At 44.1% G+C, this 18,091-nt stretch overlaps 2 protein-coding genes across 5 annotated transcripts in view; one reads left to right on the forward strand and one right to left on the reverse strand.

The window, feature by feature from the left end:
• The window catches only part of bcor (BCL6 corepressor), a 279,901-nt gene extending 274,963 nt beyond the window's left edge, over positions 1-4,938 (reverse strand). For all 4 annotated transcript variants that reach the window (XM_078409189.1, XM_078409192.1, XM_078409191.1 and 1 more), the window contains exons 1-2: positions 4,051-4,938; positions 3,687-3,768 (exon numbers count right to left, since the gene is read on the reverse strand). In XM_078409189.1, coding sequence (XP_078265315.1) covers positions 3,687-3,768; positions 4,051-4,160 — 192 coding nt within the window. In that variant the 5' untranslated portion in view covers positions 4,161-4,938. The remainder of the gene's footprint in view (positions 1-3,686; positions 3,769-4,050) is intronic.
• A 512-nt stretch (positions 4,939-5,450) lies between these two features.
• Positions 5,451-18,091, forward strand: part of atp6ap2 (ATPase H+ transporting accessory protein 2) — a 38,912-nt gene continuing 26,271 nt past the window's right edge. The window contains exons 1-3 of the mRNA XM_078409205.1: positions 5,451-5,607; positions 10,181-10,308; positions 13,202-13,330. Coding sequence (XP_078265331.1) covers positions 5,529-5,607; positions 10,181-10,308; positions 13,202-13,330 — 336 coding nt within the window. The 5' untranslated portion in view covers positions 5,451-5,528. The remainder of the gene's footprint in view (positions 5,608-10,180; positions 10,309-13,201; positions 13,331-18,091) is intronic.

Raw genomic sequence — 18,091 nt, forward strand, 5'->3', positions numbered from 1 at the left:
TGAGTTTATCGTTTGCTACTTATCTTAAGGGAGGGAGGAGAGACAAGTAGCAAATTATGTGTACCCACTCCTTAGTTACAAATAAAGAGGCACTTGCTGTCCCCTAAAACAATCCCCAAGATTCCAATATTTATGAGCCATGACAGTAAATATTGACAAGACATTCAATGATTGGGATTTCATCGTCAATCCAAATCTGTTCTCACCCAGTATGTCCTTTCATGAGCAATCTATGATTGACAGGAAGATTTTTTCTGTGGTTGATAACATTGACCTTTGTCTTCATTACACATGACCAGCAAGATGGTAGACAATATTTTTTTCTCCATAAAATATCATTTGGGAAAAAGGGTGTAATGTCCGATAACCACCGTGGACAGATGAACAAATCCAGTATTTCAACATGAGACGATGCAGGTCTCCATGATTCAGATAGTGATTTGATGAAAAAAATGGTGCCCGACAGAAAGCCTGCTTTTTCCAAAAATAGCATTCTTATCCCAAATTTCAGTAAAAGAAAATCCTTGTAAGAGTCACACAACATAGAAACAGGCCCTTTGGCTCAACTATCTGGAGCTTCGAACTGTTTATTCCATTTGCCTGTGGTTTGGCCATATATCACTCTAAACCTTCCTCACTATCTGCCACTCCACCAATTTTGGTCTCATCTGCAAATTTACCAATCAAACTATTTACATTTATACTCGTTGTTTATATATATCACAAACAGAGTTCCCAGCACAGATTCCTGTAAAACACCACAGGTCACAAATCTCCAACCAGATTAACACCCTTCAACCAATATCCTCCCTCTTCCATGGGTAAACCAGTTCTGAATCCAAACTACCAAATTACCCATGATCCCACGCATCTTAATCTGGATGAGCCTCCCATGAGGGACTTTATCAAATGCTTTACATGTAGACAACATCCACTGCCCTACCCTCATTTATCACCTTCGCCATCTCCTCAAAAAGCTCAATCAAATTCATAAGACATGACTTGCCGTGAACAAGGCCATGCTGACTGTCCCTAATTAACCTATTCTCTTCCAAATGCAAGTAAATCCTCACCTGAAGAATGCTCTCCAATGGCTTCCATACCACTGATGTGAGGTTCATGGGCCCTTTTGGCTCTTCTAATTGCCTGCTCGAGTTCTTTCCTGTGTGTTTTATTTTACTCCAAGGCCCTGTCTAATCTCATCTTCCCCAAACATTACATCTGCTTCTTTTCCCCTTTTCACCTGATTTAGAACCTCTCTGCTCATCCAAGGTTCTTTTAGCTTGCCATCCTTATCCTTTCTGCATACTGGAACATGTCAAACATAAACTCTGACCAGCTGTCTTTAAATGACTCCCACATGTCTGATGCAGACTTGTCCAATAACAGCTGCTCCCAATGTACTCATCCTAGTTCCTGCCTAATTACATTGTAGTTTACCTCACCCCAATTTAGTACTCCCCCAGACTTGTCCTTATTTATGACTATCTTAAAATTTACAGAGTTGTGATCACTGTTCCCAAAGCGAAATACTAAGTCATCTGGCTGGTCTTGTTTTCCAATACAAGATCCAGTACGTCCCCTTTTCCCTATGAACTGTTTCAAGAAACCCTCTTGGATATACCTAACAATTTCTGCCCTGTCTAAATCACTCACTACGACAATCCTATTGCTTTTGTTAAGGATCTGTCATTTATTGTACACTTCCCACTTACGTTTGTTATAACAAAAGAAGAGTCTGAAGAAGGGACCCGACCCTAAATGTAAGTTTGTGGAAGGGTCCTGATCTAAAACGTCACCTATCCATTTACTGGATCATCAGAGATGCTGCCTGCCCCGCTGAGTTACTCCAGTATTTTGTGTCTATCTATAGAAACATAGAAAATGGGTGCAGGAGTAGGCCATTCGGCACATTGAGCCAGCTCATCATCCAAAATCAGTATCCTGTTCCTGCTTTTTCCCCATATCCCTTGATTCCATTAGTCCTAAGTTATATCTAATTCTCTCTTGAAAACATCCAGGGAATTGGCCTCCACTGCCTTCTGTGGCAGAGATTTCCACAGATTCAGAACTCTAGGTGAAAAAGTTTTTCCTCATCTCAGTCCTAAATGGCCTACCCCTTATACTTAAACCCCTGTTTTTGGACTCCCCCAACATCGGGAACATTTTTTCCTGTATCTAGCCTGCCCAATCCCTTAAGAATTTTATGTTTCTATCGTCTTTGTTTCAATAGTCTTTTGTTGCTGAGTAAGATAGCCTCTTGTTCATCATGATCTCAAAAAGAATGTAAACGTCATGTTTGTGTTTAGCTCCCTCCATAATGCCATGAACTCCTCCAACAGAAACCTCCTGTCTTAACATAGAACAGTCCAGCACAAGAACAGGACCTTCGCCCACATCATCTGTGCTGAATATGATGACAGGACCATTTCTGATTTACCAGCGCATAATTCATATGCCTCCATATCCATATGCCTATCTAAAAGCCTCTTAAATGCCACTATCGCATCCAGGCACTCAGTGTTAAGAGAATTGCCCCGCACATCTCCTTTAAACTTTGTCCCTCTCATCTTCAAGCTATGCCCTCTGGTATTTGATTTTTCCATCCTAGGATAAAGGTTCTGACTGTATACCCTACCGATACCTCTTAAAATTTTCTATGCATCTTTCAGGTCTCCCCGCGACCTCCAGAATTCCATAGAAAACAATCCAAGTCTGTCCTACCTCTCCCTGTAGCGAACCACCAGGCAACATTCCAGTAAAGCTCTTACGTGCCTTTTCCAAAACCTCCACATCTTTCCTGTAATGGGGCGACTAGAACTTCAAATATGGCCTAATCAATTTCATATAAAGCTGCATCATGACTTCCTGACTACTTTGTGCCCCAAACTATAAAGACAGGATACCTTATGCCTTCTTTATCACTCTAATTACGTGTTGCCACTTTCAGGGAGCTATGGACTTGGACCCCATGACCCCTCTGTACATCAATGCTGTTGAGGGCCAGGTAAAACTTTTGTTCTTTTTACTCCATCTGCCACTTCCCTGACAGTAACCATACCTTCAGCTATCAAGGCGCAGATATATCAGAGATGGTCCTGTCATGATGTTCGGCACAGACAATGTGGTCGAAGGGCCTGTTCTATGTTAACGCGTTTGGTAATTCTCGCCCCGAAACGTGTCTGCCCCTTCATGTCCGTACCCTTCTATGAAACACCTTTGGACTTGTTCTTTTCACATGAAGGTGCGTTACAAATGCAAAATGCTGTAAATATCGGTATTCCTCGTAATAGCGAGCTAACACCTGAAATCATTCACCATAAACATTGAAAATGTCACATTACGTGCCACGGAATTGTTAATATACACATACATTGCTTTACTGCACGACATTAACAAAATATCCATGAAATCTGGCCAAATCTCTGCATGTTACTATTGTATCGCGAAATTAAGATCATGCGCGTTTAAGTAGACAAGGAGCAAGGATACCCATATCAGTAAGTCACCTTGATGACGAAAGTATATCAAACGCTCAAATACTTAATCACTGTTTCATTGAAAAGCCTCTCTCTCACAACCAGCTTCAGTCAGTCCGATCTTGGATGTTTTATCAGCCTATCTCTATGATAACGTATTCCGCGCTTTCTGGGTGAATTAGTTAAATAAACAGAAGCAAGACCCACCTTCTTTACACTTCCTAAAGACTGAGAATCGACCACATTAAAGCCCTCGGATCGTCCTCTGCCAACTTCCGAAACTGCCAACCTGGAAAAGACGATGTCGAGGATTTGCAGTAATTAATTACCAATCGACAAAAAGTTAATGAAAAAAATCAAGGGAAAATGCATTTATTTAAAATACTATGTTTTATTGCAGCGCAATTGCAAATTTTAAGATATTTTGTGACATGTATTTATTCTATAGCATTCACTTATATACGCGTTTGTATCTGCATATAAAGCTGTTGAGACACCGTTTCTTAAGTGAACCAGCAGATGAGCTAGGGTGGGGAAGGGTGGTGGTGACCAGAACGGAAATTAAACTCACTTGGTGTTGGGCTTGTCAGGATCCTTCTTGCTGCCGATGCACTCTCCGGGCACTGAACGAAAATCGCCATACGTTTCTTTCCAGACGCATTTCTCTTTAGTTTTCGCCATGATTCTTTACAGGATAGACTCAAATAAAAGTCCATTAGCTTCCTTCATGCGACCCAAAGACTCTTTTGATTCATGGTTTCTCAAACTTAAAAGAGGGGAAAAAATCCCTTCCCTCCCGGGAAAATTTTGCCAAACGGCGTCCGCCCTACGACGACGACAGCAGCAGCATGATGATGAGTACCCTTGACTTCCACTCCCGAGGAGAAAAAAAATCGAGGTCTGATGGGATCTTATGAAGCGCTGTGTTCCTCCGTCAAGCACCAGGGACAAGACGTTGTTCCCACGAGCAAATCTTCCAGCAACTTCAACCGCTTCCTTCTGCCCAAACACGTCAGAGGTTCATTGCAACGCTTTTTCTTTTAATTCCACATTGATGGTGCCGTGAGAGAAAAACAAAACAGGTTGCAACTTTCTAAGCTTGTTAGTAATTTGGAAACCAGTAGTGATAAAGCATTCACATTGATACCGGTTGTGACCAAAGGTATCCTATGACCTGTCAGCACTTTCCCTCAGCCCAAGTCCGTGTTGACGTTTATCCCACTCAGGTTCACCCCTTGGGTTCTGATAAGAGTTGGGTTTCCAACCTTCTCCCACTCTCTCTCTCTCGTTGTATTTTACTTGTTTAAAGTTGCAGATAATTCCTTTTTGAAAAAGAAATCGCCACAATAAAATGAAGGAGGTAAATACCCGGTAAAAAAAAGCCCAGCCCTCTGCTGCAGTCGCCAACCCAGATCTTTTCGCTGGCCCGGTTCGGCGGGCACCACCCGGGAAGTTTCGCTGCGCCGACCCGAGAGGAACTGAGCCAAGCCAACCCGACGTCACGCCTCATCAAACGGCACAAAGCTCCCAGTAAAGAATTACGGAAACATCTCAAAGTGCGAGCCTATGTGGGGCGGGACAGAGTGGAGTTCTGGTGCCGGAAAATCTTATTTATTTATTAATTCGTTCGGTCGTTGGTGAAGGATCACACTGGGCTGCTGCTCCACACGCCGACCCCCAGCTCGCGAGCTTCCGAACCATTCTCGCTGATCGCGAGCGAACCAGCTCGAGCTCCACAATTGGCCACGCGCCAAGGGAGGCGGGACGGAGAGACGCTCGCTCAATCTCCATTGGCTCAAACCCGGGGATTCTCGATTCCGAGTGGTCGCTTGGGCCGTCAATCAAATGATCCGGACACCCTCCCTCTGTGCTCCGCCCCGGGTGCTTTCCTTCCATCATCCGATTGGTCTCCATCGCTACCGATGCTCGCGGCCGATGCACGTCACGAGTCGGAGCGCGGCGCGGCGGTTGTCACGAGTCCGCGGCTGACGCTGCCTTTTCTACCCCCCTCTCCAGCGCGTCCTATCCAGGAGGCAGTGCGGCGGTAAGATGGCGCTGAGATCCGCAGGTTTCAGGGGTTGTGCTGGTGTTTGTCAGCTGTTCCTCCTCACCACGGCCCTGACAACCGGTAAGTATTTTGCAAACTCACCTTTTTTGCCAAATGCCTTTACCCGCTGAGATCTTGGTGATCATCTTTTCAGTTAAGAGCAGTCGGCTGCATAACATGTTCAGCAATACAGGATCATCATGTTGAACGCAATCTCGTTTACTTATGCAATCATAGATTTGCTGTATTATATTCATTTTCGTTTTATATTCATGGTTTCGGTCGAGAATACGAGTGCTTAAGGAGGTGGAAAAATCATGTGATTTTTTCAGTTCCCTCTGAGTTGCTGGATTAAACTGGAGTTATTTTAATGTGGTTTATTCAACTGAAACATCAAGTAATTGAGAAGGGGAAAAGTAACTCCTATGCGTTTCTTTTTGTCGGTTCGCTAACTAGGTTTTAAATGCATTAATTCAAACTCCATTTATTACTGAACGGAACATTTAATTAAATACCAGACTGATCGCCCTATCTTAAAGATCGCATTGACCTGCTGAGGGCAATCGGTGACTCGGTCTGCAGTATTCCTTTCCTGACCAACATAGTAGATTGGCCTTGCATGAGGATCCACGTTAGTTGGACAACTTTGAGGCTTAAGCTAATCTTTGTTGGATAAGTAACTCTTGTGTTGATGACAATCAATAACAATTAAAAGTAGTATATCTGCCTTATTTCTGGGACAATTTTTGCTCATTTCCCCCACAAGTCAGAAGTCACCTATGATGGCGCTTTAAATAAACCAGACGAAAAGGTCAATTTGGTATCCCTTTTTGAGGGTGGTGGTGGGGTGGTGAAATTGAAGGTACAAAAAGCAGATGCATGCACTGGATTTGATGGCATATATCGCAATGACTTAAGCAGATAAAATAAGAACATTAGTGGTTATCTTTCAGAATTCACAAGATTCAAAGTTGTAGTGAATTGGTAGGTAGTTATGTAATAAGGAAAGAGAAAACCGGAGGCATTAATGTTGAAATAAGTTTAACAGGATATTCAGGAAGTCATAATGTGAACAGACATATTTGTCATGATATTTCTGAAAAGGAGGTAGTGTTTGAAAAAATGGCTCTATTGCAATTGTAATTGGTAGTATTTATAGGAAAATAGTAGATGTCATATCCAATTTTCAAAAGGCATTTGGTAAGTATCACAGGTTTTACATAAATATGTAATGTGATTGGGGATCACATTTTTAAATTATGCACAGGGATTTGGATGTCAATGGGGACACGGGCATTTAGCACTCACTATACTTTAGGAGGATAGTAGTCAGCTACGTTAATGTCTCTTTATACAAAAAACAAAGTGTTGTAACTCAACGGATAAGAGTAACTCAACAGGTCAGGCAGTTACTCCAACACTTTGTATTTGTCAATAAGCATCTGCAGTTCCTTGTGTCTATATCTGAATGTCTCTGTGCTTGCCCACACAATCAACCAGAAAATCTGCATCTTTGCCGGAAGGATATTGGTTAGCCAGATAGGTATTTGTGTCAATATTGTTTTCTTATAGTTAATGTTAATAATAGCCAATTTGTTATGTACTCGTATTTATGTCCCAATATCAAAATTTCTTGCCCCTGATTGCAATCCCAGTAACTTAATCACCATTGTCACTACATTTCAAAAGTAATTAATTGGGCATAAGATGCAGTGAGACTGCGATGAAGTTTTACTTCACAACTGTAATTTAAAATTTTACGCTGGGCTATCATTGCAGGTTTTAACTTGCTTTTTCTTGCTGGGTTGTGTTGTATGTTATGGCAATAATCATTTTCAGAGTCACCTTGCTGGTTTGTATTTTGCATGTTTAAATAATTGGATGAAATTATAAATTAAAAATACATCTTTAGATTGGATTAACCCATTAATTTGATTAGTAGCAAGTGGTAAAAAAGTGCCTTAAAGAAGATCTTTATGATTTAATGAGAAAGTGCCTCAAATGGTGTAGTTAAAATATTGTAAACTTTAGTCTATTAAGAGTAGAAAAAGCATGAATGTGTACATTTTTTTAATTAAAGCTAATCTTTTAACAGTTCATGCTTATATTCTGGTAGTTACTGAATCATGTCAGTTTGGAGAAGATATTTAAGATTTAAATAAGATTGTATTCACAAATCTAATTGATAGAATGTGGAAGAGTCATCAATCATTCTACTTTTGGAATCTCGTTACAGGCAGTTTTGGTCACTGTAGATTTGTTATTTTCAGTGCAATCTAGTCTAATCTAGTCAGTGTGGACTAAGTAAATCTGACCAGATTTGTTAGATTCAAAATTCCATGCATTGTTTCAACACAGTTCTTATCCCAGAACATGTTCAATTTTAGGCCTTTTTGAAGGGTATTCTTCCAGTATTTAATCATGTTCTATTCATGTAGTAAGTTTACTTGATAATGCAGCTGTATTGGAATTGATGAAAGCTTTTTATTTTACAATTACTGATTAAATAATCTAACCTTAGACTCTTTAACAATATGATCGCTGTACATTACTGTACTGTATTTCATGATAACAGGTTATTTTGATAGTATCAGTAGTGATAGTCTAATAAATCTATATATCTGCTTTGCACCACTCTACTTGCAAATCTAGTTACTTTTTCATAAATGTAGACAACAGGAACTGCAGATGCTAGTTACAAAAAATACACAAAGTGCTAGAGTAACTTAGCGGGTCAGGCATCATTTTTGGAAATGCTGCCTGACCCGCTAAGTTACTCAAGCACTTTGCCTTTTTATGTACTTTCCCATAACTGTTGTTTTGTTAACAATGGTTGTCAGTTGACAAAAAAAAATCCCAAAAAGAATAAATGAATGCATGATCAGATAATCTGTTGTATGTGATGTTTTAGAATTGATTGCTTGTCAGAATGCTAACAAACTCCTGCCTCTCTAGTTTTAAATAGTACTTTGTGCCCAGCTGGTCATAAATGGTTGGACTAGAGATCATCCAAAAGTCAGCATCTCTAACAATGCTCTAGAACCTCACTATTGTATTGTTGTGTGTATAATCAAGTTAGTCTTTTGAGACAAGCTTTATCCATGTGAGCTAGTCTGCAAAGTTATGCAAGGTCAGTCAAGAATGGTATTGTTCTTGGAGTTACCTCCTCTTGTTAACCATTTACTTGTCCATTACCAATTACAACTACAAGAGGTGGGACTGCAGAGCTTTGGTCTGATCTGTTGATTGCATGATCATTTAGCTCAGTCCATTACATGCCGTTTAGCATACATGTCATCATGTTTTGCTTTCCCATCACTTTTCCCCTTTGAATGTCATTTCATTGTGGATGTATATTCAGGTGGTCATAAGGTCTTAAGTGATGGGAGTAGAATTAGGCCATTCGGCCCATCAAGTCTACTCCATTCAATCATGACTGACCTATCTCTCCCTCATAACCCCATTCACTTGCTTTCTCCCCATTACCTCTGACACCTGTATTAATCAAAAATCTATATCTCTGCCTTAAGAGTATCCACTAATTTGACCCTTAGGGGTTTGTGGCAAAGAATTCCACAGATTCACCACCCTTTGACTAAAGATATTTCTCCTCGTCTCCCTCCTAAAAGAACGTCCTTTAATTCTGAGGCTATGACCTCTAGTCCTAGACTCTCCCACTAGTGGAAACATCCTCTTCACATCCACTCTATCCAAGCCTTTCACTATTCTCATTCTTCTAACCTCCAGCGAGTACAGGCCCAGGGCCGACAAACGCTTATCATAGGTTAACCAACTCATTCCTGGGATCATTCTTATAAACCTCATCTGGACCCTCGAGCCAGCACATCCTACCTCAGATATGGTGTTGAATGATTTTTTATGCAAAAAGAAAAAGTGACGCTGCTATCAGGTTAAAATGGTGAAGTCACCCACCTGTTTCTGTCCTTGCCAAGCATCCACCCACCTGAAGTACAGTAAAACGAATGGGCCCACAGCACATTTATTTTTCAGATATTCCAGAGCTCATGGCCAGTGATGACAATTATGTTGTCCCTGATGATTTTCAGATTGAGATCAAATGACTTTGCACTAACTGGGAATTGCAACTGAAGCCTCTAGTCGATAAAGCGTGTGGCTCTTGCCAGCAAAGCTCTTGATGTACATTGTTCAAGAACTTAAAGACTTTATGCATTTTATTCTGCCCGTCTTGCAGCCAAATGATCATTGTAGAAGAACATTTTCTATTGTTCTCCAAGAAGATGATTTAATTTTAAAAAGCTTAAAAGGAAATTCAATAAATCTTCCTCGGTGCTTTCTCTATTCTCTTCCCACTCACCTGATTTAATTATTTGCATATACTAGAAAGCAGTTGCTCATGGTTTGTTAATCTCAATAACTTATTTTTACTTAAACATCTAAGAGTTTGGCTTTTCTACAATCTAATTATCTATTCAGCCGGTTGAGTATCTACTGTTGTTCAACTTATAATGGAACTCTTTTCACTACAGCAAAGAATTACAGCAAAGAATCATTTATTTTCCACAAAATTAAACGTTGTCAAATTTAGCTTCTATGGAACAACTGAAAACAAATTATTCGTGGGTTGGGTGGGGGAAAGAATAAAACACTTAACATTAATCTATCTATTTTGTAGGAGTCTATGGTGACCAGTTCAGCATATTGAAGGCATCAAAGTCTGTCCACTTCCAAAATGCCGGGCCTTTGCCTGGAGGCCGTATTCCAGATGTTGTGTCTTTGTCAATGGGATTTTCGGTTGAGGAGGTAAATTATACTTTCTTTGTATATTGGTGTAGAATTTGATTTGTCTTTGCAAACATTTGTATAACCTTCTAGGATGCTTGAAAATGCTTAGCATTTTGCATTCTTAAGTTTGAGAGACTATTCAATGCAATTAAAGATGCTATGTAGTTCCACATGTAATAAAACATTTTAAAAAATGTTGCCTTCTATAAATGTCTCTCCCCAAAATTTTGTATTGCAAATTGTGGTACAAGCCTTTGCACTGGCCATTACTAAAATTAAACAGCAACAGGCTTGGTCAAATGTTAAGTCAGAAAGCTGCCATCCGAGAGTTTTTTTTGCTGGATTTCCCATAACATATTCCTGGACCACATATCGTGGAAAGTTTGGGTAAGTGTAAATTTGAAGAGTGACTAGTGCCTTTCACTTGTTGCCATCTGCAAAAGTCTCATCCAAAAATGTCCTCTGCAGAAAATCTTCAGCCAGCATCAGGAAAACCTTGAGGCAGCACAAGGAAAAAGAAATGCTCTGATTAAATAATTGACCTGAAATATTTTAACTTTATTTCTTTTCATGGATGCTGTCTACCTTGAATATTTCCAACATTTTCTATTAATATCTAACAATTTGTTGACTCAAACTGCAACTTTTCATTCTTAGTGGAGATATCTAGAGGGACCAAGACCAATGTTGTTTTGTCACTTCATTTTCAGCATACGAGGTAGCAGAAGGCATTCACATTTACTTGACAATTTGGAGTGGGTATACTGCCCAGATTCACTTTTTCCTCTTGGCTATTCTCCATTTACCCACCTTCATTCTTCATTCCCCACTTCCAACAAATATTTCTCTGTCAACTAGAGAGCAGTCTAATTGTGGAAACCTAATACTATCCTAGAAGAGGATAGTTAACTCCCCAAATATAGGTCTTTGAGTTTCTATGCCGAAGGCTTAATCACACTGAGATGAGGGATGTTTATATTTTATAAAAGTATCCACACTGCAAGTCCTACTTAATTGCTGTGGATCTAACCTCATCATAATATTCTAAATGTTAAAATGACATGATTTTATCATGTTAAAAATTTCTTAACGTACAAACTTCCCTATTTAAGCATGTAGATAGAATGAAATTGGAAAGTTTAATTCTAGTGGGTAATTGCACGGTGGGTAAATGGAGAATAGCCAAGAGGAAAAAGTGAATCTGGGCAGTATACCCACTCCAAATTGTCAAGTAAATGTGAATGCCTTCCAGTTTACACCTGCATTTATAAAGTCATAAGTGATAGGAACAGAATTAGGCCATTCGGCCCATCAAGTCTCCTCTGCCAATCAATCACAGCTGATCTATGTCTCCATCCTAAACCCATTCTCCTGCCTTCTCCCCATAACCCCTGACACCTGTACTAATCAAGAATATCTCTGCCTTAAATATATCCACTGACTTGGCCGCCACAGCCTTCTGTGGCAAACACATTCCACAGATTCACCACCCTCTGAATAAAGAAATTCCTCCTTATCTCCTTCCAAAGGGAACGCCCTTTAATTCTGAGGCTATGACCTCGTGTCCTAGATTCTCCCACTAGTGGAAACATCCTCTCCACATCCACTCTATCACTATTCAGTACGTTTCAATGAGGTTCCCCCTTGTTCTTCTAAACTCCAGCGAGTACCAGGCCCAGTGCCATCAAACGCTCATCATATGTTATGACTATTAGATTAGTTTAAAGATACAGCGTGGAAACAGGCCCTTCAGCCCACCGAGTCCAGGCCGATTAGCGATCTCCACACACTAACACTATCCTACAACACTAGGGACAATTTACAATTTTTCTAAGCCAATTTGCCAACAAACCTGTATGTCTTTGGCATGTGGGAGGAAACCGAGCTCCCAGAGAAAACCAACATAGTCACGGCGAGAATGTAGGAACTCTGTACAGACAGCACCCACAGTCGGGATCGAACCCGGCTCCCTGGTGCTGTGAGGCATCAGCTCTACTGCTGCGTGACTGTGCCGCCCTTATTTTACATCTCTGATGTTTCCTTTACTACCCAAATGGAGGAACTCTGGTAGTATTATTACAAGTGATTACATGAATACTGGAACTAACAAGGTGGAACCCAAATTGGAGAGCACATGACTTCATTGGATAAATGAATGTACTGCCTAATAGAAAGCCATGGGTTTAGTTTAATATGTATCACAAAAATATTTTCTCAGAGCTGCTAAACCATTTAATATTTTTAAAAAGTGACATAAAGATTTTTTATAATAGTACTTATTTTTTCATCGTATCTTCCAAATTGTTCAAAGAAGATGGTAATTGGTAGCCGCCTTTAACTGGGGATTCCGTTATTTTGATTCAATATGTTCAAACAATTGTAATGGTCCATAATCGTTCTGTGTCTCGAGAATTGGTTAATGATCCAATGAATTTGGTACCTTGTAAGGATGTGATGTGAAGCTGGCAGGGTTGCTGCAGTGCATTCAATAAACTGTACACACTTCAAACTGAACCAACACTCAGAACATGCCAGATGCACTTAAATGGGTATTAGAGGGGTTGGTCTTTGAGTTATGTATGGGAAAGCAAGGACCCGATGGGGAAGAGGTAGGCAAAGCTGACAGCATTTGCTCTTTAAATTTAAAAAAAAAACTGAATCCACCAGTAATCTTAAATCCACATTGTAAAAACTGGTTCAATTCCCAAGTACATTGGCATCTTTTGGTTTGATCTCCTGGATCTTTGCAAGTAAAGGCAACAAACATTGGGGGGGGGGGAGGGGGGGAGGGGGGAGGGGGGGAGGAGTAAAAGGACTTCCTCTTTTTTAATGTAGGATTATACTTTTAAAGAAAAGAAAATCATCAGATTTGTGTGGGAGGGAATGTAATTCCTTTCCTTTTTTTAAAAAGGATCTTCAATGGCCTGGACTTGCCATTGGCAGCTTGTTTCATCGACCACGTGCCAACTTTTTGATAACTGTCAGGGGAATTGAACAGCTGGTACTGCCCAAGAGTGGAATCTCGTACATTGTTGAAAACGTAAGTAGTTTATCAGCACTGTGTGATGTATTTTGGAAATTAACCTGTTATAACATCAAATGCTAGCAGTGTATCCCTGTTTAACTTCAGAAACTGTTGATCTCAAAACATCGACCTGATTTCAAAATACAAACTTTCATAAAAGTATAAAAACGGAAAGAAACATAAGTGTTAAAACTCAATTCCATTGACCGTAAATATAGGATTATTTCTGTGATGGACACATTGTCAAGTGCAAAGTGTTTTATTGTCAGATAGACCGAGTGGACCCGTTGGGCCCAAACCTCTCCTGCATTGGTCGTCGAGCGGGAGGTCGGAGCCAATCAATGGACCCCACATGGGGGTGAGCGAAAGGAGCAAATCAGGACGCGCTGGCAACCAATCAGAGCGGGGAGCGTCGCCCCATGTGAGGATCCGGGCCAATTGGGTGTTGAGTGGGAGATCGGAGCTGAACACAAAAATGGCAACCGCCTCCCAACTGCGCACGCGCTGAGCTGAAAACAACATGGCAACCCTCCCCTAACTGCGTACGCACCAAAGCTGAACACAAAATGGCAACCCTCCCCCAGCCGCGCATGCACTGATCCAATAGACAATAGACAAGAGGTGCAGGAGGAGGCCATTTGGCCTTTCGAGCTAGCACCGACGATCCGGAGGACATCTGTTGGGTCCAAAGCTCTCCTGCACAGGTGTTGCCCCCTCCCCGACTACCCCCCTTCCCCTCCCCCCCATTCACCCACTCCATCCCCCCTCAATCCCCCTTTTGACCCCCTCCCCCTCCTTACCCACCATCCCCCCCTTACCCCCCCTCCAGTCAGGGGCTCTCCAGCACTCTCCCGCCCACTACACCCACCCATTCCACCCCCCTCCCCCCCTTCGCCCACTGCATCCCCCCTCACCCACTGCATCCCCCTCCCCCCCACACCCACTCCATCCCCCATGCCCCCCACTCACCCACACAAACCACCCCCTCCCTCATCCACTCCATACCCCCTCCCTAATGACCCACTCCTCCCCCCACTCACCCACTCCTCCCCCCCTCACCCACTCCTCCCCCCCATACCCACTCCTCCCCCCCATACCCACTCCTCCCCCCCATACCCACTCCTCCCCCCCTCACCCACTCCTCCCCCCTCACCCACTCCTCCCCCCTCACCCACTCCTCCCCCCTCACCCACTCCTCCCCCCTCACCCACTCCTCCCCCTCACCCACTCCTCACCCACTCCTCCCCCTCACCCACTCCTCCCCCCTCACCCACTCCTCCCCCCCTCACCCACTCCTCCCCCCTCACCCACTCCTCCCCCCTCACCCACTCCTCCCCCCTCACCCACTCCTCCCCCCTCACCCACTCCTCCCCCCACTCACCCACTCCTCCCCACTCACCCACTCCTCACCCACTCCTCCACCCACTCCCCCCCTCACCCACTCCTCCCCCCCTCACCCACTCCTCCCCCACTCACCCACTCCTCCCCCCTCACCCACTCCTCCCCCCACTCACCCACTCCTCCCCCACTCACCCACTCCTCACCCACTCCTCCACCCACTCCTCCCCCCTCACCCTCCTCCCCCTCACCCACTCCTCCCCCTCACCCACTCCTCCCCCTCACCCACTCCTCCCCCTCACCCACTCCTCCCCCTCACCCACTCCTCCCCCTCACCCACTCCTCCCCCTCACCCACTCCTCCCCCCTCATCCACTCCTCCCCCTCACCCACTCCTCCCCCCTCACCCACTCCTCCCCCCCACCCACTCCTCCCCCCTCACCCACTCCTCCCCCCCTCACCCACTCCTCCCCCCCTCACCCACTCCTCCCCCCCTCACCCACCTCCCCCCTCACCCACTCCTCCCTCTCACCCACTCCTCCCTCTCACCCACTCCTCCCCCTCACCCACTCCTCCCCCCACTCACCCACTCCTCCTCCCCACTCACCCACTCCTCCACCCACTCCTCCCCCCTCACCCACTCCTCCCCCCTCACCCACTCCTCCCCCTCACCCACTCCTCCCCCCCTCACCCACTCCTCCCCCCCTCACCCACTCCTCCCCCCCTCACCCACTCCTCCCCCCCTCACCCACTCCTCCCCCCCTCACCCACTCCTCCCCCCCTCACCCACTCCTCCCCCCTCACCCACTCCTCCCCCCTCACCCACTCCTCCCCCCTCACCCACTCCTCCCCCCTCACCCACTCCTCCCCCCTCATCCACTCCTCCCCCTCACCCACTCCTCCCCCTCACCCACTCCTCCCCACTCACCCACTCCTCACCCACTCCTCCCCCCCCTCACCCACTCCTCCCCCCCTCACCCACTCCTCTCCCCCTCACCCACTCCTCCCCCCACTCACCCACTCCATTCCCCCTCCCTCACCCCCTCTGACCTACTCCATCCCCCCTCTCCCCCCCTGATCCAAGGGCAGCATAACTTCAATTGGACTGTAGTAAGTTCCAAGCCATCAACTTGATCATTGACATTTACCAGTAGATGCGCCTTGCATTCAATATTTATAAAAACAAATTGTCTCTGCTAACTTGCCTTAGATAGTCTTTAAAATGTAATCAAGTGAGTTCAATTTTGAAATCAATGTTTTGATTCCAATTTTCAATTTTGAAATCCTTTGGCTTTCCTAGAACTGATAATTCAGCCTTAAGGTCAAAGCCAAGTCAAAGATTTCAACACGGTGGATTTGTGTGTAATATGCGATGATAAAGGAACTTCCTGAAGAATTGCAATTTTATTTGTGAGGTTGATGTAAATTGTTATGATGACAACAGAACATTACCCATATCCAAGGTAGACACAAAATGCTGGAGTAACTCAGCGGGTCAGGCAGCATCTCAGGAGAGAAGGAATGGGTGACGTTTCGAGTCGAATTACCCATATCCAAACTATTTTGGGAGGGGCAGCAGGATAGCTGGTTGACTGCCAGTGCTGCTATATTTGTAGTATATTTTAAACAATTTCATAAAGAAACTGCTTCTCAATGCAGTTTCAGTTACTGTCTGGTTTAAATGGTTTGTCGGGCAGGCCCATCTTTGAAAAGGTTTGAAAGTTGAAGTTGAACAAAATTAATATTCTATGATTCCATGCTAGTGTTCATCTGGAGTGTTTTGTTGCAATGGTGAGATTAGGGTTGTGAAGGTCAGTTCAAGAGCTGACCTGCACAACACAGGGAACTCGCTGTGCCTGAACATGGTGGTACTTCATGGCTCTGTGCTGGGCCCAAGACAGGTCATCCGCAATGTTAAAGCCCAGGAATCTGAAGCTGCTAACTTTCCATCGCTGACCCAGCAATGAAATCTGATAGTGATGCAAGGTCCCAGTCCGATATATTGCCTATCCATGTTCCTCCAAAGATGCTGCCTGACCTGCTGAGTTATTCCTGCACTATTTTTTTGGTAAACCATTATTTGCAGTTCCTTGTGTGTAATGAAATCTGGCACATGGTCTCTTGACTTTCCCTTTCTGAAGTCAACGATGAGTTCCTTGGTTTTTCGAGAGGTTGTTGAAGTCATGGATAGTGAGAGATAAGTCATGTAGGCAGAACCCAATGCTCTTCTTGGCTACTGGTATAATAGAGTTCCTTTTTGAAGTGGGAGGAACCTCAGGCTACAGAAGCGAGAGGTTGAAGATATCCTTGAATACTCCAACCAGTTAATCTCACAGGTCTTTAGCACACAGCCAACTACACCATCTGGGCCAGATGATTTGTGTCAATTCACCCCAAGTATGCTCTGGTGACAGCTACGGAAACTGAAATCACAGGATCGTCACGTCCAGTGAGGACGTCCTGCGGATGTGTCATTGTTCTCCCTTCCAAAGTGTGAGTAAAAGCTATTGAGCTCACCCAGAAGTGATGCATTGTTGCCACTTATGCTACACCATTTCACCTTGAAGCAAGTGATAGCATGCAATCCCAACCACATTTGTCGAACATCCATCTGTGACACCAACTTGATTGGGAATTAATTATTTGCCCTCGCGATGGCCTTCAGGAGTCGTACCTGGTCCTCTGACATCCTGGCAATCAGAGCTTTGAAAAACTTCAACCAATCGTTCCACTATCTCTGCAGGCAATTCCTTTAAACACCTAAAACTGCCTCTGCCATTCTACCATGCTAGTTCCATGAGGATCCTACAACAAGATCTCTATTAATCCTACCTTACTACACATGACCAAATGCAAAATAGCCACTTTCTGGGTAGGATCAGTAACAATCGCTCTCACAAACAATCCGTAATCCACCCCACAAATTCCTCTCCCATGGTACACTTGCCGGTTTGATTTATCCAATCAATGTCTGTCTGTGCATTTTATTAATTGTACATAGTTTGGGGCTTGACACAGCCACAACGGTACACGATAGCGTGACAATTCTAGGCCCATCCTACTCACAATTCCCCCGTGCTCTCAATAAACCCACTTTAGTTACTTTTTAAAACAATTTACGTAATAAATGCGCCCCCACCCTGGGAGGACCGGTGCCTGTCCTGACGTGCCCCGTGTCTGACCTTCCTCCTGTGGTACAGCGCGCGGCAGAGGATCCACAAGATGGCCGTCCGCGTCGATCTCAGGTGAGCAGTAGGAGAGGCTTCGGCTCCACGCCCGGTCCGCAGGAGAAATAGGGCCGAGGTCAGTGCCTTCTCCCTGTCGACTCTCGCCCACCCATGGCCCCAGGAGACACTCCCCGCCCGGGAACTGGTCCATGCCACCGTCGCTGCAAATTGCAGCCGAGCTACAGGAGCACTTCGGCTCCACGCCCGGTCTG

Source organism: Rhinoraja longicauda, chromosome 12 (assembly GCF_053455715.1).
Source record: "Rhinoraja longicauda isolate Sanriku21f chromosome 12, sRhiLon1.1, whole genome shotgun sequence".
NCBI classification, from domain to species: Eukaryota; Metazoa; Chordata; class Chondrichthyes; order Rajiformes; family Arhynchobatidae; genus Rhinoraja; species Rhinoraja longicauda.